The sequence below is a fragment of the Notolepis coatsorum genome, assembly GCF_963971535.1.
Source record: "Notolepis coatsorum genome assembly, chromosome: 3".
Classification (NCBI taxonomy): Eukaryota; Metazoa; Chordata; class Actinopteri; order Aulopiformes; family Paralepididae; genus Notolepis; species Notolepis coatsorum.
Window position 1 is genome coordinate 124,580,693 of NC_140167.1, and position 24,541 is coordinate 124,605,233.

The window sequence follows — 24,541 nt, forward strand, 5'->3', positions numbered from 1 at the left end:
AGACCAGCACATACAACGTGAGATTCAAAGTAGGAATTGGCATTTTCAGTTATTTTCAGAGATCATGCCAGTGGCGGCTCTACCACTAGGGGCGCTCGGGCGCCGCCCCCCCTCAGCTCCTACCCTGGTTATATGACAGAACAAGAAAAATAAGTTTTTAGTTTTTAGTTTTATAGCCCTATAAATAATATAAACATGTTTAAAATTAATTATATTTACTCATTTTAAGTATGTTTGTGTTTCCAATGCACAATATAACGTTATTATCGCAATTAAAAAACACTCGTTTTCCAAAGCAGGAAGTGACATCACGTTTTTTTTATTTTTTTTATTTTTTCGTATTTCTCGGCCCGGGCTATACGCGATAGCGCTCTGAGTGCGCGTCACAGTTTGATCGCTGTATCCGTCACAGCCAATCAGTGCATAACGCGTTGTGCGTTGAAATATGACTATTATGTTGGAATCCGAGCGCGATTTGAAGCGGTCTAGCCAGTAGCGTCAAGAATATCTGTAGCTGCATTTCGCGGAGACGCTCTCTGATTGGCCGACGCCAGTATTTTTTTCCGTAGCCGAATTTCACAGAGACGATCTCTGATTGGCCGAATCCAATTTCTAGGTTATTATTCCTAGGTTGGTCGGTGGAGAATAGATAGAAGTTGTGTTGTTGTGAGAATGATGCAGGCAGCTGTTTGTCTTAGACGAGCGTACCGTGACTGCAAGTTCTTTAGACTGTTAAGCTTAGGCACTCTTTCAAAGTTGGTTAAGGTTAGAGTTTGTCTTAGAGCATGGCGATAGAACGCCAGGTAGTTTGCAGGCTGTTCGAGGCGGAAATGGACAAAGACACAGCTCTTCACTCACACAGCTTGTTGGCTAACAACAAGCTATATGGATGCGGACAATATGGATGGACATCAACACAGGCTGGATGGACAATGCCATGGAGTGGATATACTTTATCAACAAGCCAACAACAAGGTAGATTAGCGATCTTAACTCTAGTTTAATACATGATACGTTGTCTACTGATGCCGCATAACGTTGTAACGTTACAGCTACTGCTAGCTGTTAGCTCCGTTATCTTAGCTGGCCACTTAAACGGAGTAACGTTAACGTTTAAACGTTATGTCGAGGTCATACAATACTACAGTCGACATAAGGTTAACGTTACCCCGTTTCCATGAAGTGTTTAAATAGCAGCAATCTTGTTGAAAATGTAACTTTACTAAAATGCTCTCTCTCTCGCTCTCGCTCTCTCTCTCTCATTTCGCCGCATGTGGGACATAACCACTCAGACAATGAATGGTAACTTGTTTAAAATAACGAGCTTTACAAATGTGTTTATTATTGAATGGATCTGACATCATCTGAGAGAGAGAGAGAGAGCGAGAGAGAGAGAGCGAGAGAGAGAGAGAGAGCTGTGCGTGTTTGTGTTGGGCTTTTTTTACCAAACATTTGCAAAATGTTTGGTATAGCGCCCCTAGTGGCGAAGTACCCAGCGGCCGCCACTGGATCATGCTGATGAATTTCGTGCTCCTGGGAAATAATGTCACAGTTCTTGTAGCCCTGACCTTTTGAAGACTGCTCTTGCGATGATGATGATGTGTCAGGCTTATTATGTGTCAGTATTAATTGTCGCATAGTATTGTATCTTCTCATTGGGAGATACCATAGCCGACTGCATGCAGACATGTTTTTTGGAGCGATGGCATCGTTCCCGCTCTGGCGTAGCGGCTCGCTGTAGGAGAGCGTTCATCGTCTTCCGCTGTCTATCCGTGATGTATCACAACTTCGTTAGTACCTCCTCCACTCATAAAATAAATTATTGATGAGCTTAACATGGGAAAGTCATTATCTCGCTGTATGTTAAGTCATAGCCAACTATTCGCAACCTATTCCCCTCTATCGCAAAGAACACTTAAGGGGTCCCCTAATGATGATGTCATGAGTATAAAGGATACTTGGCTTTCCTGTCTCGCTCACTCCTTTTGATGACAAGTAATTGTCTCCTTCCATGCTAGTGTCTCCTGGAGTGCACTTAAGGGAGTTCATTGCTGCTGAATTACTAATCACACGGCACTGGGAGGGGGTTAGAGGTTGACTATCAGGTCTTATTAGCATATTTCAGTGGCAGCCGCTGTATGTAGCTGCAGTAAGTGTACAGTATCATACTTCAAAACAGACGTTCTGCTTATAGTGTGCTCAGCCTGGACCCGCTGTATGTAGCTGCAGTAAGTGTACAGTATCATACTTCAGAACAGACGTTCTGCTTATAGTGTGCTCAGCCTGGACGTGACACAAACTGTATTTGGCTAGTGAAATTTAAATGTCAAGCCCCACCCTCAGACAAGGAAGTGACTTCAGGAGGTCGGGGGTCAAGGACTACAGCCCCCTCAGCATCGACGGGGCACCGGTTGAGAGAGTCAACAGCTTTAAGTACCTCGGAGCCTACATATCCGAGGACTTGACATGGACCACACACATTGACAGTGTTGTGAAGAAGGCACGACAACGCCTCTACTTCCTCAGGCGCCTAAGGAAGTTCCAAGTCAGTCAGAAGATCCTTAAGAACTTCTACTCATGTACAATAGAGAGCATCCTGACTGGCAACATCACCTCCTGGTTTGGGAATAGCACTGCACAAGACCGAAGCAGACTACAAATAGTGACACGTTCAGCCGAACGCACAATTGGAGGGGGGCCACCCTCCAGAACATTTACAACAAGCGGTGCAGGGGCAAGGCTAAGAGAATCATTAAAGACTCCAGTCACCCGAACAACTGCCTCTTTGAACTGCTGCGGTCAGGCAAGCGATACCGGAGTCTCAAGGCGAGCACAGAAAGACTCAGAAGAAGCTTCTATCCCCAGGCCATCAGGCTGCTCAACGAACAATGAACACTACACAACAACAACCATCAAACGCACATAGCACACACATCCACACGCACACACTCACTTTAAACAAACACACTGTAGCACCCACTCCCCACACTTTATAGCACACACTCACTTTAAACAAACACACTGTAGCACCCACTCCCCACACTTTATATTTATTGATGAAGGATTGCACTACAACTCGTACACCTTACTGTAAATTGTACCTAAATTGTACCTCATCCCATTTCTGCTTTGCACTATATAGTATTGTACATTAGTACACTGCATAGTATTGTATATTATATGGTAACTCAGTTACGTCTATTCTGCATCGAACATTGTACATATGTCTATACTGAACACTGGGACCTCATTTTCTACTTCTAATTTACATGCTATACTATGTTATTTGATACTATCTTGTCTAGCACAGTCTCTGGAGCGTAACAGTAAGAAGCATTTTGTATGAAAGTATTCTGTACTTCTGTATGACAACTATTAAAGAAACTTGACAGTTGTGATTGGAGGATCAAGAGAAGAGGGCGGGGCTTGAGATTTCACTAGCCAAATATAGTTTCTAAGCAGCCTTTTAGAATAGAAGAAGGTTGTCTATGCCGCCCCAAGTGGCTTGTAGAGTTGCCACTCAAACAGCCACGGCCAAAATGTACCAGTGTCTGTCTGGTGAGCTACTACTAGTAGTTCATACCAAACACAAAATAAACTGAGATGTGCTGAACTGCTCTAAACTGAGCTCACCCTGAATCACACTGACCCGTCGTCTGCAATAAACTGGAGTGCCCCGGAAAATACAAGGATGGGTGACAGCAGCTACGTTATAACAAGAAATGCTATCTTCACCACTCCAACAGTGCAGGTTATTTATTAGTATACTGTATCTACCCTGCAGGTTTATTTTTCGTTTTTTTTTTTAACTCTGTTCTTCTTTGCCCTCAGTACATATTCATTTGTAGGCTACTTTTTAGCTACTTATGCTTACTATGCTATGTTGGTGACAATAATTGAGGCCTTGTGTAGAATATTTATGTAGTTCTCTTTCTTCCAGTATGGTTCAAGTTCAAGTTCAAGTTCTTTAATAGTTGTCATACAGAAGTACAGAATACTTTCATACAAAATGCTTCTTACTGTTACGCTCCAGAGACTGTGCTAGACAAGATAGTATCGAATAACATAATAACATAATATAGCATGAATTTAGAAGAAGAAAAATGAGGTCACAGTGTTCGGTATAGACATATGTACAATGTTCTGAGTTACCATATAATATACAATACACAATACTATGCAGTGTACTAATGTACAGTACTATCTAGTGCAAAGCAGAAATGGGATGAGGTACAATTTTAGGTACAATTTACAGTAAGGTGTACGAGTTGTAGTGCAATCCTTCATCCATAAATATAAAGTGTGGGGAGTGGGTGCTACAGTGTGTTTGTTTAAAGTGGGTGTGTGCTATAAAGTGTGTGGAGTGGGTGCTACAGTGTGTATGTTTAAAGTGAGTGTGTGCGTGTGGATGTGTGTGCTATGTGCGTTTGGTGGTTGTTGTTGTGTAGTGTTCATTCATTGTTCGTTTAGCAGCCTGATGGCCTGGGGATAGAAGCTTCTTCTGAGTCTTTCTGTGCTCGCCTTGAGACTTCGGTATCGCTTGCCTGACCGCAGCAGTTCAAAGAGGCAGTTGTTCGGGTGACTGGAGTCTTTAATGATTCTCTTAGCCTTGCCCCTGCAACGCTTGTAGTAAATGTTCTGGAGGGTGGGGAGCCCCCCTCCAATTGTGCGTTCGGCTGAACGTGTCACTCTTTGTAGTCTGCTTCGGTCTTGTGCAGTGCTATTCCCAAACCAGGAGGTGATGTTGCCGGTCAAGATGCTCTCTATTGTACATGAGTAGAAGTTCTTAAGGATCTTCTGGCTGACTTGGAACTTCCTTAGGCGCCTGAGGAAGTAGAGGCGTTGTCGTGCCTTCTTCACAACACTGTCAATGTGTGTGGTCCATGTCAAGTCCTCGGATATGTAGGCTCCGAGGTACTTAAAGCTGTTGACTCTCTCAACCGGTGCCCCGTCGATGCTGAGGGGGCTGTAGTCCTTGACCCCCGACCTCCTGAAGTCCACAATCATCTCCTTTGTTTTGCTGACGTTCAGGGAGAGGCTGTTTTCCTGGCACCATCCCGCCAGGACCTTGACCTCTTCCAGGTAGGCTGCCTGTAGCCGTTGGTAACCACTTTCAAAAGAAAATGCCTAATTTATTTACAGTGGTGGAATTATATGACTGCATGATATGACTGTTCTACTGTTTATAAGATCGATTAATTCAGCGGTCACTTCTTAAAAGTCACCCGGGATAAGAGCATCTGTCAAATGCCTGTAAACGTAAGGTAATAATGTCATGCATTGACCAATTGGATGAACTTTGAACCCTGGATGTAACGTCTGATGACCGGGCTTGTGTTTCTGCCAGTGCTGTTGGAGAACATCGGTGAGGAGCTGGACCCCATCCTGGAGCCCCTGCTGCTGAAACAGACCTTCAAGCAGGGCGGTGCCACCTACATCCGCCTGGGAGACAACACCATTCAGTACTCTCCTGACTTCCGCTTCTATATAACCACCAAGCTACGCAACCCCCACTACCTGCCCGAAACCTCTGTCAAGGTGGGTCTTGGGAAAAAAAGAAAGAAAGAAGGAAAATCATGGAGATAACGTTTTCAACCGCGCTGACAGATTTCTCGCCTCTCAACTGTATCTGTTACTATACTTGAGTAAATTGTAATGAACCAAAGGAGAATATAAATTATTATTTTAACTTTTTTTCTTTCATCTTTGATGGTGAATAACACCATGCTAACATTGACCAAAAGTGAAGCTCATTCAGCACCTTCTTGAGAGCAAGTATACAGATACAGCACTGCATTTTGCCATCCGGACACATGCAATTTGAAATATGAATATAGAATATAGAATAGCAGGCCTATAACTTACCTTATTAATTTATGGCCAAGTCATACATCTATGGATCAGGGCCAAATCCCCTCTTTCCAATGACATAGGTAAATCTGGATTTAGTACCACCAGACACCTGTTACAGGACAGCAAAGACCATGCATTAAATCTACTCTAAGTACAGTTACTTTTGTACAATGTCCATAGCTCTGCCATTTTTTACCGGATTGCCACACATGTTTTTTTCTAGACATTCACAGAAAGGTAAGGAAACAATATGTTGTATTTTATGGCAATAACGTTCAGGTTTGTTTGACCCATGAGATATAATCAAGAAAATAATGTACATTTATTTTATTTTTTTACGTCAGCTGGCTCCAGCTTTGACGCCAGCTGGTGTGAGCTGGGTAGTGTAGTTTTATGAAATGTCGACGTCCATCGGAATCCCCGGGTCTCTTCTTTCTTAGGACTACAACGATTTCATGAGTGCTTCTTCTTTTCTTCTTCTCTAAATTGTACGTTTTCGGGTGCAAAGCGCAGATATTTTCATAAGCTCATATTTTGCTAATAACACTTAAAATCATTGGTAAACAAACGTAGTGCTGAAAATAATACACTTTGACTGCTGTTTTGATAGGGTTAGGGTCTTTACTCTTGGCTACATTTGAAAAAGAAATGCAACATTACTTAATACAGACTGTATTGATCTATTTATGACGTGAAATAAATCTCAGTCCGGTACCGGGCCGACCAGGCTTAACTCATTCCCGATTCAACAATTCAACAATACTCGTTATTTGATTGTTTTTCCTTTTTTTCGATTTTAATATTCTATTCAATGTCAGGGACCCGTATGTTGCCGTTAGAAGGCATACTGCGACCCAGAGGGTGCAGTACCGGCCAGATCCTCCCAGGTGGCATTATCGAGAGTGCAGTAAACCCTGTTCCAGACCCTGTGTTACACTCAAATGTCTCCGGGCACAGTTTTCTGGGTCGAGCGGTTCTCCCGATTGCATTGAAGCGCGTCAAATGCCCCCAAATCCATATGTTGTGGTGGGTTATGTCGTGGACCAGATGGAGATCAGATGGAACAGATGGGGATCAAACAATTGAAATATTATTTTTGGAATACTCCCGATCACAGGTAAGGACTGACGTCAATTCTGGCTTGATCGTGCAATGTTTTTATACCGATCCAGCTGATCCAACAGATTTTCATTGGCTATCGATAATGTTTGCAGTTTTGTTGAGTGGCGCGAGATGCTGTAAAGACGTGAACACACTAGGAAACACACTGGATTGCTTTTGTAAAACTGACCAACCAGGGAAGGTTACTTGTAAGCAGTGCAGCAGTCTGCCACTCAACACTACTCAAGGCAAGCATTGTCCAGTTAATGTGAAGCTCTGTAGAAACATCAAACTCTCAAGCATGAGGTACAGAAGCCAACCTAGACATAACCAAGAAGCTGAGATGGAGAAATGTCACCACCTTCATTCTCAAAATCGACCTGAGAGCAAAAGAAAAGCAAAAGAGTCCATTAGTCCAACTGCAGCCCTTCGCAGTAGGCAAGACTTGAGGAGGCGGTTACAGGTGTTGCACAATCTGGTTGCAAAGAAGAAAAGATAAGGTCCTAACGTTAGTGTTTGAGCCAGGATGACTTGGGAGGGATCAAGATGACCCCCTTTACATTTTTTAGGGGGACACTGAGATATTTGATTCATTTTCTCTTTGTCCCTTTCCTCTCCCACCTTCCTCTTCCCTGTGAACAGTTCAATATATACAAAATAAATAAAATGTGTTCATTCATTCAAATGGAGTGTTTATATATATATATATATATATATATATATATATATATATATATATATATATATATATAAAAATATATAGTTTAGAACGTTTTCAGGGTTTTTTCTTAAGGCGCAATCACATCCCTGAATATAGAATATAGATATAGCTCTACAAACAAGGTGACGCACTCCTATCTTTAAAGCGTGGCATAGCTACAACGGGACAAAATTGTTTAAGATCAAGTTCAAGTTTCTTTATTAGTTGTCATACAGAAATACAGAATACTTTTGCATGAAATGCTTCTTTCTGTTTTGCTCCTGAGAGTGTGCTAGATAAAATAACAAGATAGTATAAAATAGTATAATATAAGTATAAAATAGAAAGTCAAGTACGTAAACAAGTGTAAACAAAACAAAAATGTTCAATATACATATATATATACAGTATATGTACAGTCTATACAATGCAGATACAGTACAGTGTAGAAATGGTGAGGTATAGCTTAGCTTGTGGTGCCACCTTGTGGTGGTGAGGTGCAATGAGGTGCATGAGATTGATGCCAATAAATATAAAGTGTGTTAGTGTCTGAAGTGGGTAAAGTGGGTGCTACAGTGTGTTGTTTATTTAAAGTGAGTGTGTGCGTGTGGATGTGTGTGTTGGTCTGTTATTGTTCATTGTTCATTGAGATGACAACTCTGCTACTGCTTGTCTCTCTCTCTCTCTCTCTCTCTCTCTCTCTCTCTCTCTCTCTCTCTCTCTCTCTCTCTCTCTCTCTCTCTCTCTCCTCTGTCTGTCTGTCTCTCTCTCTCTCTTTCCTCTGTCTGTCTCTCTCTCTCTCTTCTCTCTCTCTCTCTCTCTCTCTCTCTCTCTCTCTCTCTCTCTCTCTCTCTCTCTCTCTCTCTCTCTCTCTCTCTCTCTCTCTCTCTCTCTGTCTGTCTGTCTCTCTCCCGGTCTCTGCTGTGTGTGATGGTGCATAGGGAGCATTTTCCGTCAGTAACTGTGCACCGCAGCTGTCTGAGGCAGGTGCCGGGGATGTTCTAATGAGTCTCTGTCGCTCCCTTGTGCTCCCTCCTCCACCATCCCCTGGCAGCGAGACGGAACTGCTCCCGTTCAACACAGAAGAAAGATGTAGCTATTACCACCACTGCCGGCACACAAGAGAGAATTGATACGATGCAGACTGCGAGTACTCCTCTGCCTTTAAAGTATTATTTTCACAAGGCATAATTGCAACGGTTAACCCAGTTTGTGGCAGTATTCGATAATGGCTGCTATTAGGTCAAAGTGATGTACTGTATCTGCGACGCCGTTCCACACCGGGATGTTATTGTGCTGCGAACTTTGGGCGCGCAGCTGAACATTGTTTCTCTTCGAACAATGGCCAATGTTTTAGCCCAGCCCTTTTGGTAGCAGAGCAGGCCATTATCATAATAGTCCTTGCTTAGTTTATTTTATTGGCCTTTCAGTGTTATTACCAGTGATGCCAGTAACGCGTTACTAAGTAACGCGTTATTGTAATCTGATTACTTTTCCCCGAAAATAGTAATCTAACGCGTTAATCTTTAAAAGCCAGTAATCTGATTGCAGTTACTTGTCCAAGTGGCTGTGCATTACTATTTCGTTACTATCTCATCATAAATTCATAATGCAGGCGGAATGCAGTATTTTATTTCGTTTTCGACAGTCAAAAATACATTTTGAGCTGTTTTTCTTATTTGGGAGTGACGTGGTGTGGCAGTGAAAGGGTTAAATACAAGAATGTGTCCCGCGGCGTGACTGGTCCCTCTGTCTGTGAGTGACTCTGCTTTAGTCAATCACATTCCCCATCCACAGTCTGCGAATCAGAGGCAGAGTAGGGCGGGTCTTCACAGCACGTCATGTGACATATGCGCCAATCGTGTGACAGCAGGGCTCCGTCGTCGGAGAATTCCACCCCAAAACGCTTGGCAAAATTAAAAGTGAAACCGCAAGATGACTTTTGCGGTTTCTGTTCAGAATTCCACCCCAAAACGCTCGTCTAAACGTAGCCTCAGTCACTACTTCACGGCGGAGGAAACAAAATACTGTCTACCGCTAAAAACAGCACATCCAATTGCATTGAAAGCATCTGGAATCACAACACTAGCCGACGCTTCGACTAGGTACAGGAGGGTTGATGGTGGCAGAGCAAAAGCTCTTATTTGCCAGATTTACAGTTAATTTACATGTTAAAGAGAGACTGATTGTATGTTTATAGAGAGACATTTATAAAAACAATTTAATAGTTACAGTTGATATAATTGAATAGTTCAGCCTGCATTTGTTAGATGTGATACACTGGTTTTGTAAAACCACTGGCTGGCTGCTCTAATGCTGTGAGCATCATAGACTGTTGCTTTACCATACTTGATGGTACAGAAGCTGAAGCACTAGTTTAACAATTTACGTTATGTGCAGAGAAACAAGTTAAAAACAATTTATGCACTTTCAATAAAGCGTTTAAAAAAAACTGTTGGGGGAACGACGACGACTTCGTAACCTAGTTACTTTCAAAGTAACTAAGTTACTCTGATAATCAAGTAATCAGTAAAGTAACTTAGATTTTTAAAGGAGTAATCAGTAATCAGTAATCAGATTACTTTTACAAGTAATCTGTGGCATCACTGGTTATTACAGGTTCATGAATACGGTTGTCATTAAAGGCTCTGAATTGTTTTTGCTGTTACAAGGAAACAACCCTACTAATTAGACCAAACGTTTTGTTGCCGTTATCTAAGCTAAAAGCGAATTATATCATGTCACAAAGCTAAAATCTAAAATGTCTGCACACAGTATAGGGGATTGCTGATCTTCTGTATCTCTCGGTTTGTTTGAGTTCCTTCTCTGATGACCTGTGAGCTCCTCCCTGGTGGGGGGGGGGGGGGGGGTAGTAGCTAGTCACTGAAGTTGGACTTTAGCAGCTTTGTGGCAAAGTGGAGTGTGTCTCTCTGCTAGAGTGCAGAGAGCCTGGGTACCCTGAGTACCTCTGGCCAACTATGATTTTATAAGCGTGTTTCTGTGTGCTTTCAGGCCTTTTAGCCTGGTCTGCTGTCAGGGAACTGTGCCAGACTGTACCAGTTCTGGGTCTTTGGCACCAAATCTCTTCAGGCGATGCAGAGCAAAAAGCTTCCTGTTGGCTGAGGTTGAAATGTGGTCCACCTGACTCACCTGACATCACAAGTTACCCTGGATGGTGACCCCCAGGACTGTGACTGAGTTACCCTGGATGGTGACCCCCAGGACTATGACTGAGTTACCCTGGATGGTGACCCCCAGGACTATGACTGAGTTACCCTGGATGGTGACCCCCAGGACTATGACTGAGTTACCCTGGATGGTGACCCCCAGGACTATGACTGAGTTACCCTGGATGGTGACCCCCAGGACTATGACTGAGTTACCCTGGATGGTGACCCCCAGGACTATGACTGAGTTACCCTGGATGGTGACCCCCAGGACTATGACTGAGTTAACCTCGATGGTGACCCCCAGGACAATGACTGAGTTACCCTGGATGGTGACCCCCAGGACTATGACTGAGTTACCCTGGATGGTGACCCCCAGGACTATGACTGAGTTAACCTGGATGGTGACCCCCAAAACTATGACTGAGTTACCCTGGATGGTGACCCCCAGGACTGTGACTGAGTTACCTTGGATGGTGACCCCCAGGACTATGACTGAGTTAACCTGGATGGTGACCCCCAGGACTATGACTGAGTTACCCTGGATGGTGACCCCCAGGACTATGACTGAGTTACCCTGGATGGTGACCCCCAGGACTATGACTGAGTTAACCTCGATGGTGACCCCCAGGACAATGACTGAGTTACCCTGGATGGTGACCCCCAGGACTATGACTGAGTTAACCTGGATGGTGACCCCCAGGACTATGACTGAGTTACCCTGGATGGTGACCCCCAGGACTATGACTGAATTAACCTGGATGGTGACCCCCAAAACTATGACTGAGTTACCCTGGATGGTGACCCCCAGGACTGTGACTGAGTTACCTTGGATGGTGACCCCCAGGACTATGACTGAGTTAACCTGGATGGTGACCCCCAGGACTATGACTGAGTTACCTTGGATGGTGACCCCCAGGACTATGACTGAGTTACCCTGGATGGTGACCCCCAGGACTATGACTGAGTTACCCTGGATGGTGACCCCCAGGACTATGACTGAGTTACCCTGGATGGTGACCCCCAGGACTATGACTGAGTTACCCTGGATGGTGATCCCCAGGACTATGACTGAGTTACCCTGGATGGTGACCCCCAGGACTATGACTGAGTTACCCTGGATGGTGACCCCCAGGACTATGACTGAGTTACCCTGGATGGTGACCCCCAGGACTATGACTGAGTTACCCTGGATGGTGACCCCCAGGACTATGACTGAGTTACCCTGGATGGTGATCCCCAGGACTATGACTGAGTTAACCTGGATGGTGACCCCCAGGACTATGACTGAGTTACCCTGGATGGTGACCCCCAGGACTGTGACTGAGTTACCCTGGATGGTGACCCCCAGGACTGTGACTGAGTTACCCTGGATGGTGACCCCCAGGACTGTGACTTACCCTGGATGGTGACCCCCAGGACTGTGACTGAGTTACCCTGGATGGTGACCCCCAGGACTGTGACTGTGAGTTACCCTGGATGGTGACCCCCAGGACTATGACTAAGTGACCCTGATTGGGGACCCCCAGGACTATGACTGAGAGTGACCATGGATGGTGACCCCCAGGACTTTGACTGTGAGTTACCCTGGATGGTGACCCCTAGGACTTTGACTGTGAATTACCCTGCTCCTCTACCCAGATATCAAGACCATTCAGGGTCTGTTGGAGAGTACAGGGTAGTTGGGGTGTCCACGTCTGGGCCTGAGTCATATTATCCACATATGTCCAGTGATCTGTTCTGTCCTGGAGAGCACTGGTAATCAGTCCTAGGAAGACTTTAGGCCCTACTACAGTTCCTAGTACAGTTCCCTGCGCAACTCCACATGTGGGGTATTCCCAAGCATCGTATGGTAGCGCACTTTCTCACAGCAGTCGGTCATGAAGTTATAGATCCATGGAATCAAGTCCTGCCTGTTTGGTTGAAATGAAAATAGAATAGAATAGAATAGAATAGAATAGAATAGAATAGAATAGAATAGAATAGAATAGAATAGAATAGAATAGAATAGAATAGAATAAATACTTGTATTATCCAGAGGGAAATTTGACACTGCAAATCGCTCAACATTAGACATTTAGACAGAACAGGTCACGAATAGGTATAACAAAACAAATCAAATTGCATAAGATAAGAATAGAATAAAATTGAATAAAAATTGAATGAAATTTACAGTAAAAATATACTGAAGTCTACAGTAGGTGTAATATTGCACAGTGCTGTTTCAAAAGTAAGAGTCCAGGAAGATGGTAACTGTCACTCTGTGCTCAGTGATGCAGTGAGGCACAGTGATGCATTGTATAGTCTGATGGCTGTTGGAATGAAGGACTTCCTGTGCCGTTCAGTGCTGCATTTAGGTAGTGTGAGCCTAGCACTGAACATGCTCCTCCTGTCAGCCAAGTCTGTGTACACTGTATAGTGGGTGGGAGGGGTTTTCCCTGATGGCCTGGAGCTTAGCAAGGCTCCTCCTATCCGCCACCCTCGCTAGGGAGTCCAGCTCCACCCCAACCACGCTACTGGCCTTCCTGACCAGCTTATCCAGCCTGTTTGTGTCCCCTGCTCTCAGTCCTCTGCCCCAGCAGGTCACAGCGTACAAGAAGTCGCCCGCCACCACCGACTCATATAACATCCTCAACATCCTTGTACAGACATTGAAGGATCTCAGCCTTCTGAGGAAGTAGAGTCGGCTCTGGCCCTTCTTGTACAGTGCCTCTGCGTGTTTTGACCCGCTCAGTTTGTTGTCGATGTACAAAATCATCATCGAAATGATGATACAGTCGGACATTATGGGGGTCTTTTTTCATGTTAGGGTTAAAGAGTTATTGTGGCACTCTGTTCCCCAAAGTCAGAAGAGAATGTTTCTGAGAGTACTAGAGAGAGCACTACTTACTGTATGCTGGGTAGCTCAGGCTCCAAAGAGTCATACCAGTCGGATGATGGCACAGTTACCCCAGCAGCACATCACATCACTCAGTAATATTACATTTAAACACAGTCGCCCATACACTGCCAATACCAGCCCCTCCAAGGAGCACCGCCCCAGAGAAAAAGCCATTCCAAGAAAAGGCGCATTAGACAAAATTGCATTATGGGAGAGAAAAGGCATTACCGAGGATCACATTTCTAGCGTCTATTTACAGGGCCTGCTTTTTATGGGCGGCCATTAAAGAGATTCAACTCATTTTTCACAACTGCTCCCTCCTTTTTTTTAACCCTCTTTTTACCCTTACCATTTTTGCCTACAATACGCCAATCCGTTACTCCCAATGTGCCCCATTTAAAACGCAATACTTGTACCATCCAAGAGGTGCTAGTGCCTAGTAAACCAGGCCTATGGAACTGAAGGAGAGAAGGAGGGGCAGGGGGGCCCGCTTGAAAATGGCAAGAGGAGATTTATATAGGCTCCGAGAGTCTTTACCACCAGCTGAGTGGGCCCGCTGCATCAATAAAAATGGAATTAGGCCCTGGAGAAGTGCAGCCGTTTATTAGGGCAAACAGTAGATAGCAGATATTGCCTTTTAACCTGTGAGAAAGTATAGAGCTCGATGACTAAGACCTGAGGATAAAGACATGCTCCCTCACTCCCTGTTGGCAGTGAAGACAAAGCTAAATCAGCCCTACCTGTGGCCAAGGTCAGAGTACTCACTGCCACGGCATGATTGGATAGCAGTGAAGTAGGATCATATGGGATGGAAGGAATCTGATGGAGCGATTATCAACACTGTACAAGAAAGTGCCGCACATGGTGTCTGAGAGCCTGCAATGGGGCAGGACACACACACACAGACACACACACACACACACGCACGCACGCACGCACGCACGCACACATGCGCACACACACACGCACGCACGCACGCACGCACGCACGCACGCACGCACACACACACACATGGATTGGAGATGTTTTATTTTATGATTGGCAATCTCCGTATGAGAGCATGCACTCCAGCAGGCGAAGCTCTCTGTACACTGGTAGTATTTGGTTGTTGACAGAAAGAAGAGGTCCACTACAAACGGACAACATTTTCAAAATAATTTCATCTTGCAAGTTTCCAATTTACATTTGTTCAAAGTTGTTGTAATGTTTTTCAGACTTTAAACTTTTTTAATACATTTTCTTCTTGATTACAATTTTGAAGTACTGCTAATTGCCCCACTCAACCGTGATTTGTCAAAACAGCTACTTGTCAACAGGAGCTGGCTCCCTACCAAAAGCACATGGTAGTGACAGAATCGTTATTTAAAGATACACTCTGTAATGCTGCAAACAGCGACTTCTAGGCCAAAGTGCTCCTCTTAGTACACTCGAAGTACACGGCAGACTTTAAATTTTTTCAAATACCACTCCGGACTCCTGAGCCTCTACCTCCGTCAATCATTTGGCGATATCAAAAATGCTCCACTGCAGTATCATTGAGGGGATTTAAAAAAAAATCTTTTACAGTCCTGTGGGCGGATCATATGAGCCTCAATTCCAAATGAAGACCCTCCATCTTTGATCCAGTTACCGAACGTATTTTTCAGCCTGGAATAATGGGATTTATGATTAGCCAATGGACATATCGATCTACCAGAATCCGATGACTAATGAAGAAATGCTGCCGGCGATCACATGGGCTGACGGTAGGACACTATTCCCCCAAATTTCAGCTGGATTGGACATTGTTTTACCTAACGTGATAGATCACTGAACATGGCTGATTGAATGCACACTATATTGCTAATCAATAATACTAATCGGCGTTCCCCGCCGCCCCCATTTCATCCATAGATTCTCTGTAATAGTCCGGATGCTACACAGTTTGTTTTATTTCATTCGTATATATACAGCAGAAATGGTGTTTGATATAACGCGCCAACGTTTAGCCTATTATCTAGCTTCCTGGAAAAAAGACTAGACGAAAAGCGCGATAAACCTTATATTCACGACGCTATAAAATGACAACCAACCGATGGATTTTTATTTTCTTAAAGCCATTATGAAGGCACGGTTTATGCACTCAAGTGACAATGAGAATGGACAGATAGCAATACTATAAATCATATATATAGCTCATAGAAAGTACATAGGTTTGTAAACAAACCGCTGTCCTCTGAGGCATAAATCGCCGCAAGAGTGCGGACGCCAAAGTGTTAATATAAATCAAAACGTTCCCGTATTCCTGCAATCTATGCGCAAAATAATAACGAGTTGAGTTCTAACAAAGAACGTATTACATGCTGGGTAGGCTGATAGAGTAAACTATGATATGAATATGAATATGAATATGATATGATATAAAGGTATACTGGTCCGTCCGCGAGGATAGAGAGGAGTCGGATAGCCATTAAATGCCATTTGAGAATATAGGCTATTAATGCAAAGCAACGGCCTATAGTCTATACATATTATTTAATGTTTTCATAAGCGTAAAGATACAACAGCTAGATTAATGATCAAGTTAGTTTACTGTATGCAGGCTTCGCAGGGCTGTGTGTTATTATATATGCGCAAGTTACTGTTGCATAATGTTGCATAATGGCTGCTATTATATGTAATTCATATAGGCTACCTAATACCGACAACAAAATAGATTGTATGCCTCTAGTACAAATCATATTATACCCGGTAGCCAATCGAACAAAATGAATAAAGGCATTCATATTCCAGCATGGTTATAATGACACACCAACGCCAAACAGTGGTTAACGAATGGTCTTTATTAGTATTTTGAGCTGTCCAGGCAGAATTGCAGCAATGGTCTTAGGGAGTCTTTGATATCTGACATCACCATGTACAAGTCCGCCAGCCTTTTATTTATCCCATAACACCGGTTGTGTCTTCTTGGTTCCGTGAACAATCTCGCTCGTGGAGTTTCTCATAGTTTGCTCGGGTTAGTCCATTATTTCACATCCCATGGGGGGTGTTTCATGACCATATATGGATAATCATGCACGAGCATTGACGGTAGAACAAAGAGGTATTTATCAACACGGAGTGTGTGTAGGACCTGTGTACACACGGTTGATAAATCCCAATATTTCTGTGCTTACCTACGAAAATAGAACACTTTCTAAGAATTGTTGATAAATGAGGGCCCAGGGATCTAGGTGAAAAGTCACGAGCAGGAAGAGAACAGGAAGAGAATTCTCCATCGAATGCATTGGAGTCAATGAGAAAATGGTTTTCTGAGCTATTCTTTTTCCCTCACTTTTTACCAAAACCGCCCTTAACCTTTTAAGTCTGAGCCCTATTTTCTGAAAATCTGCCCAAAAATACATACTTAAGTAAATGGAAGATTGCTCCACTTCTACAAGGGCCATTTGCATGTTCCTGGTATCTAGGGACATCTAGATGGACCTCGGGAATGTATTCCCAGTAGTGTGTGAAATAGTGTGTCATTACTAGGCTTGCTTAAATTGTGATGAAACAAAGGAGAATATGAATTATGATTTTTCTTTGCATCTGAATAACACCATGCTAAAAATGACCAGACTGAGCTCGTTCAGTACCCTCTTGAGATCACGTGTACAGAAAATCTAAGGAAATGAATAAAGGGAAGATGATTAAACAGAAGGTTTTGTAGATACAGTACTAAATGCTGCCATCCGGACTCATGCCATTTGAAATATTATTATAGAATATAGTATAGCAGCAGGCCTATAAATTACCTTATTATAGCGATGTTGCACATCTATGGATCGGGCCAAATCCACTCGTTCCAATGACAGAGTTCAAATTGGATTTAGTATCACCAGGCATGCATGAAGAACCGATAATGAAATCTACTGTATTTACAGCTTTTTATTTTTGAGACAGCTCCGCTATTTTGAAACGGATTCCAACATGGATGGTTGCTAAATGTTCACAGAAGGGAGACAAACTAACTGCACTCCAAACTATGCCAATAACGTTCAGTTTTTTGGTATATAATCCCGGGAAATAAGAGAAATAAAAAATAATAATCAGGAAGTAATTTGCTTCCAGAAAGCTGGAGAACCCTATGTAGTTTTTCGAAATTTCAACGCTCATTGAAAGCCCTGTCTTTCCTTCATCATAATGACTACAGCAAAATGTCGGAATTCGCGATCTATTGAATACAATTCCTAAACTCATATTTCATTAACTCATTCAGCGCTAGGGGTCGTTGTTTACCTTCTGGGTAGAATGCAATCGTTTTGTTCAATGGGGAGAAAGCTGAACTTGCGAGTGCTTAAAATATATTAAATATTATAGCTATGGATCTAATAACACCGTCGATTGTCAGTGAGTTGCTTCTGGTCAACATGCAAAAAACAGATTGTTTTTTCATCTCTACATTTCCGTTTTATACCGTTTTGAATATGAGTATAGTTTGGGTGATTCTTAGTAATCCCAGGAAAAGACACGAAAATAGCCCTTTAGTGAAATCCAGTTATCACGTTGAAATTTTTTGCCTGATTATCGAATCTTCCTGAAATCAACGCTAGATTATCGTTATTATCCTTCGTCATGAAATGGGGCTTGTAGCGGGGCGCTCCCCCCCCGCCACCAACGGTAAACCGCACACACACAGTCCACACAGACAACTTCAATCGCGGGAGGAAAAATATATCAGATCAACGCAAGAATGGATATATAGTGTCCTTACTAGGGATGTCCCGATCGCATCTTTTTGCTCCTGATCCGATTCCGATCATGTGTCTTTGAGTATCTGCCGATTCCTATCTTTCCCAATCCGATCTTTCACATTAGTAACCAATTTCACTCATTTTTGTCAGAAACTGGCGAAGCGAGACAAGCCCCTCTGTTGCCTCATAGTCAGGCACGGCGGCTCACATTACATTCACCCTAAGCCCCTGAGAATGTGCTTCATACGAGAAATATTCAAAGTTTCAATCTGTTTGCACATTAGTATACATTTACGTAATGATTTGCTCCATTTTGGTCTGAAACGCCGACAATAATCCTCCGAATGTTGACGTTATCCAGGTGAACGTCTGCTCTGTGCGACAATAAATAAATTATGATATGTAATTTAAAACCAAAACTAAGGCCTCAGTATGAGTTTAACCTGTTCCACCCGACGGGACCGGATACGGTCCAAAAACGGCATCTGATCATAAATCAATATTTTTCAGAGTGTTGCAAAAAGAATTGCGATTTTAAAATCAAACGTATTCAGGTATTAACATCACTAACATGTCATAAAAGCATGTAGAATGTATATTATCATCAATACGTTAGTTTAGCAATAAGTTAAAAGTGCCATTAGATAGTTTTACCTTCTCGATTTGCTGAAGTCTATTCCAAGACGGCGACCATTTTGTGGATCAGTGTTGGAATTATTCCAAACTACACTTCCTGGCAAGTTCTATGGGGGTTCAAAGTTCAGCGTTCTGAATGAATTAAATCAAATCAAATCAAATCAAATTTATTTGTAAGGCCCGACAACACACGTTAATGTCCCCATGGGCCGTACATGTCTTCTTTAAACAAGTCAAGAAGAAACATAACAATAAGTCAAGAACAGAACAAGAACACCATAAGGTCCAACAAATTTAAAATAAATGCAAATAAATGAAAGAATGCAAGCACTCCCAGACAAAACTCACTAAAACCTAACAATAGGGAAAAAATGCTCCACAGGCAGTGTGGAGGAGAGAAACCTTAGAAGGGCCATTCAAGGGGGGATCTCCCTTCTTAGATGTCTAGTAGTGTTGCAGACTAACAGTTGGTAAGCATGCACTCAAGTGTGTAGTGAAACACAGATGAGTGCATGCAATAGCAACTGAACATTTTGAAAGATTAAAGATAGAGCTGATAGCAACTGAACATTTTGAAAGATTAAAGATAGAGCTGATAGCGAATCTATTTGAGGCACAGGGGCGGCGCAAAGAGGGTCGCGTCCTCCCCGTCTAAATCACGGGACATTCAACACTCCGGTCATTGCTCCGAGACAGGGAGATAGGGGGCAGCGCAGAGAGGGTCGCAACCTCCACGACATCATCGCGGGACGTCCAGCACTCTGGTCACCACTACGAGGCCGCCGGAGACAGGGAGACAGGAGGGCACGCAGAGAGGGTCGCATCCTCCTAGCCTTCATCACGGGACGTCCGACACTCCGGTCAGCACTCCAGGACAGCAACTCACAGGGAGACAGGAAGACGGGACATGCGTTAGACAGCTCACATCATTGTAGTGGGTGGACATAGCAATAGATACAAGTGGTAAGCATGAATAGAGTAGATATATGAAGTAAGCATATTATGTGAATAGAATAGAAGTACTTAACCCAGCAATGAAACCGCGTTGACAGGCCAGTTGACAAGATCACGGACAGACGACGGTGATGTCAATAAATGTTATTAATAAAATGTTATTATTCGGGATAATAAGCCACAAAAGGTAACGTTTTTGACAAATATTGAAATGCAGTTAGTTTCTCCTCCCTATTGTTAGCATGTAGCAACAATCTGAAATTAGTTTCAAAATGGTTGCACTGTGGTGAAAATAAAAAAAGACAGTAAATTACAGTAGATATCATTATCTGTTCTTATGCACGCCTGGTGATACTAAATCCAAATTGAACTTGGGCATTTGAAAGATAATATATGTATATATATATATTAGAGGTGGGCATAGATTAATTTTTTTAATCTAGATTAATCTATCTGCAATCCTGGATTTAATCTAGATTAATCTAGATTAAAATGGCCCAAAAAAAAAAAAAAAAACTGCCGAAGGCATTCAAAATATGTGTGTTCTACCCAAATAATGACCAGAAGTAAGTCCTTACTTTTTCTTTCCTCCTTATGTTTCTCAGGCCAGGTGGCCCATTACACCATGAGCCCATCTCCCGTTTCCAAAATGCATTACAGACTGTTTGAAAAAGCTGTTTTGCTATGATAATTGGTAATGAAATATCAAAATAATGTTCAATAAGATGTACTTGTGTTTAATAAGTTGTTTTATTCAGAAGTTAACACAAATAAATAATATTACCAGTACAGTACAGTGTCTAGCACTCTCAGGAGCAAAACAGAAAGAATCATTTCAAACTTGAACTATGTGACATGGCTTGAATCAACTGCTCCAGTGGAGTTGCTCAGTGGCCAATGGTGTCAACTGTGGTTGTACTGGGCAGCTCCCAGGTGTGAATGGAACTGTGTGAATGTGAAGCAGGGCGTTCCTGAAAAAGAGCATCTGTGCTCAGCGAACCTACCCTGGGTAAATAAAGGTAAAAAAAAAAAATTTAATTTTTTTTTTTTTTTTTTTTTAATTTTTTTTTTTAGATTAATGCGTTAATTATATTATCGCGCGATACTAGTATAGCGTTAACGCAGCACGTTAACGCCGTTAACGGCCCAGCTCTAATATATATATATATATATATATATATATATATATATATATATATATATATATATATATATATATATATATATATATATATAAATGTGCGAATTGGCTATAATAAGGTAATTTATAAGCATCATATTCTATATTCTATAATAATTGTAACTGAGGGGTTACAAAACCCTGACTGTATTAAAGATTGTGATAGATTAAACCACTGCTAGGTATGTACTTTAATTACTGGCCAGACAGTACATCTAATATATGGCAGACACTCATAATAACACGGCACTGACAAAGAAATATCATTTGAGGGTATTTATTATTATGCAGTAAATGTTACAGATATGAGAATTAGGGTCGCGCTTGTATGGCGAAGAATAAGCATAAAGTCAGTCAGTAGCATAAGTCAATGGGAATAGAATGATTCCTACGATGGGGTACTAGGCTAACGCCGCCTGGCGTAGAATGGCAATTATAGAGGGCAACGCTGGTACCGCTGGAGACAATGGGTTCCTCCCAGAGTTGTAAGTTCTGGAGGAGAGAGGAATGTTCGGATACTCAGTCTGATCAATTGAAGAAGAAGGGGATTCACGTACAGAAGCCAGTCCTTGTAATCCAAAGCTCAGCATCAAAAGCAATAACTGTAATCCAACTGCCCAATAGCAATGATAATAGCCAGCTAGCCTCGGTCCATGAGGCCAGCCCGAATGTAGATCCTCACGGTGTTTAAATCCAAACGACAGTGGAGATTAACGATGCTCTTCTCCAGGTAGTACGTTCCACAATCAATATAATCCAACCAATACTGGTTCTGCAATCGCCGCCGTCGGTTCTCCTGTGCACATGTCCAGTAGGTTCTCCGACTAGGCCTCCTCGTGTGCTGGTACCAATGTATTTAGTCCACGCGCACTGGCTAAGGTTCACTAGCTAAACGAACGAACTGCTGGGTAATGCTACACACGAACGAACTGCTGTTGGCACGATACACAATAATTAACGACTCTTTACTTCACATTAAGCTAAGTCGAACTTGACGTTACTGCATTAAATCTGACACTTTTACTATTCACTACGCACGTGGTTCTCAACGCTCTGTTAGACGCACTGCTTCTCACTTCACTGTTTTACCGAACTTGATGAACAGCTACTGTTCGCACCTGCCGCCGTATATATACTTAAGTGGCTATCTAGTGCCGAACCTCAGTTCTCGTCTCGAATCAATGCGCTGTCTCCGGGCATGTTACGACATGCCCGGACTCGCCTTTGAACCTGACTTTGGGGGCTTGCGCTCTGGCGCCGATGGCGTTATCCAATAAGGAAAGCGAATATTACTATGATTCAAACGCAGGCTTAAAGGGATATACCGTGTATATATAAATAATATACAATGTATATAAAACAATAAATGTAGATTCTCAGCTTTAATCTGGCCCTTCACAACAGCCGCCTCCTAATTAGTCCGCACCTAATTAGTTAAGGGAGACAGATTAATAGTCCAGTCAACTGCTCAATATTTGTTGTGAGGAGTAGGGCAATCTACAAAGTCAGTGGGTCATGGTCGTCATCAGGGGAGTCAGGGATCTCCGGCAACTCTATCAGCCTCGCCACAGGTCGGGTGTAGGTCCGCCCTTGGACTATGACTTCTGCCGCTCTGACCTTCCCATCGGCACCAGTGATCACTTTGCTTACGCGGCCGGCCGGCCACATAGCTCGGGGTAGTGACTGGTCTATGATCATAACGACTGTGTCCACTTTCAGGTTGTCCCTGTCCTTTACCCACTTCTGACGGGCTTGGAGGGACGGTAGGTAGTGGAGGAGGAAACTGTTCCAAAACTGGTCAGCCAATACCTGACTGTATCTCCACATTCTTCGACCATTCACTTCTTCAGGTCTGTACACCGCCTGTGGAAGGGCAGGGTCCAGCCGCCCCATCAAGAGAGAGTTTGGGGTGACTGGGTCGAAGTCTGCTACATCACTTGAGACGTAACCGAGGGGCTTCGAGTTCAATACGCCCTCGATCTCCGTGAGGACTGTCGTGAGGACTTCTTCCGCCACGGTCTGGGCCCCAAGCACGGCGTACAGAGCTGTCTTTATAGAACGGACTTCTCTTTCCCAGGTTCCCCCGAAATGAGGGGCGTTCGGGGGGTTGAACTGGAATTCGACCTGATAGGGAGCGAGGTGGGTCTTAAGTTCTGGGCCCATGGCCTGGAAACTCTCTCTCAGTTCTCTTTCTCCGCCTTTGAAGTTTGTCCCTTGATCAGACAACAACGCAGACGGTTTTCCTTTTCTTGATATAAATCTCCGGAAGGACATGAGGAATGAATCCGTACTCATGGTCTGAAGGATTTCTATATGAACAGCTCGTGTGGTCATACACTTGTATACAATGCCCCACCTCTTCTTTGTCCCTCTTCCTTTCTTGACGTAGAGCGGGCCGAAGCAGTCCACGCCCGTGGAGTGGAAAGGCTTCTCGCCGAGTCGGAGGCGGCAGGGGGGCAGGTCGGCCATCATAGGTATACTGGGCTGTGCTCGCCACTTGCGACAGTCTAGACAAGTCCGTTGGAAGCAACGTACTGCTTCTCTCCCTTGCAGTATCCAGTAACGGCGTCGGATCTCAGCGAAGACTCTCTCTGCCCCAGCGTGGTGCACATCCTCGTCGTACTTCTTTATGATAAGCTCTGTGACCTTGTGTCGGCTGTTGAGGACGATAGGATCCTTGACGTCATCTGTTAAGTCCGGGGCCCGTCGCAGACGACCACCCACCCTGATGAGTTCATGGGTGTCGAGCTCGGGGGCCAAGGTGAGCAGTCGGCTGTCTGAAGGGATTGGCTTTTTTCCCTGCAGGCAGTCTAGCTCATCTGGAAATGAGTCTCTTTGGGCTTGCTGTAGCAGAAGGAGTTCTGCCTCTGCGTAGTTCGATGCGTCAATGTCTGTGGTGGGGGGAACCTCAGGGTGGTGCCACAAGAATGTCTTTATCTGAGCACTTTCAAAAGTTAAGCAGTCGTCTATGTTAGGGTCCGTGGGGGCTGGGACGTGCGTCAGCCCGCAGAACATAGACTTCTTGATCTCTGCCTCCTCTTGACTAGCCTCCCGTGGTGCTTGAGGAACTCAGGACCGTCACTGTAAATGTTGGGACGTGTGAGGTCGTCTAGAGACATCCCCCGTGTGATGACATCTGCTGGGTTCTGCTTGGTGTCAACGTACCCCCAGCACGCTGATCCTACCAAGTCTTGAATCTCGGTGACTCTGACTCCCACGAAGACTTTGTATCTACAAGAATCGGACTGGATCCATGTGAGTACAGTCATGGAGTCTGACCACAAGATTGTCTTTTGCACCGTTATGGTGAGTTCACGTTGTATCAGCGTGGCGAGTTGCGCGCCTACCAGAGCTGCG

At 43.6% G+C, this 24,541-nt stretch overlaps 1 protein-coding gene across 1 annotated transcript in view; it reads left to right on the forward strand.

Annotated features, from left to right (window-relative positions):
* LOC311225992 (dynein axonemal heavy chain 7-like) overlaps nucleotides 1–24,541 on the forward strand; it is a gene marked incomplete at both ends in the record, with an annotated part of 810,419 nt that overhangs the window by 609,330 nt on the left and 176,548 nt on the right. Inside the window, 1 exon segment of the mRNA XM_084311374.1 lies at nucleotides 5,348–5,538. Within this exon segment, the coding sequence (XP_084167500.1) occupies nucleotides 5,348–5,538 (191 nt within the window).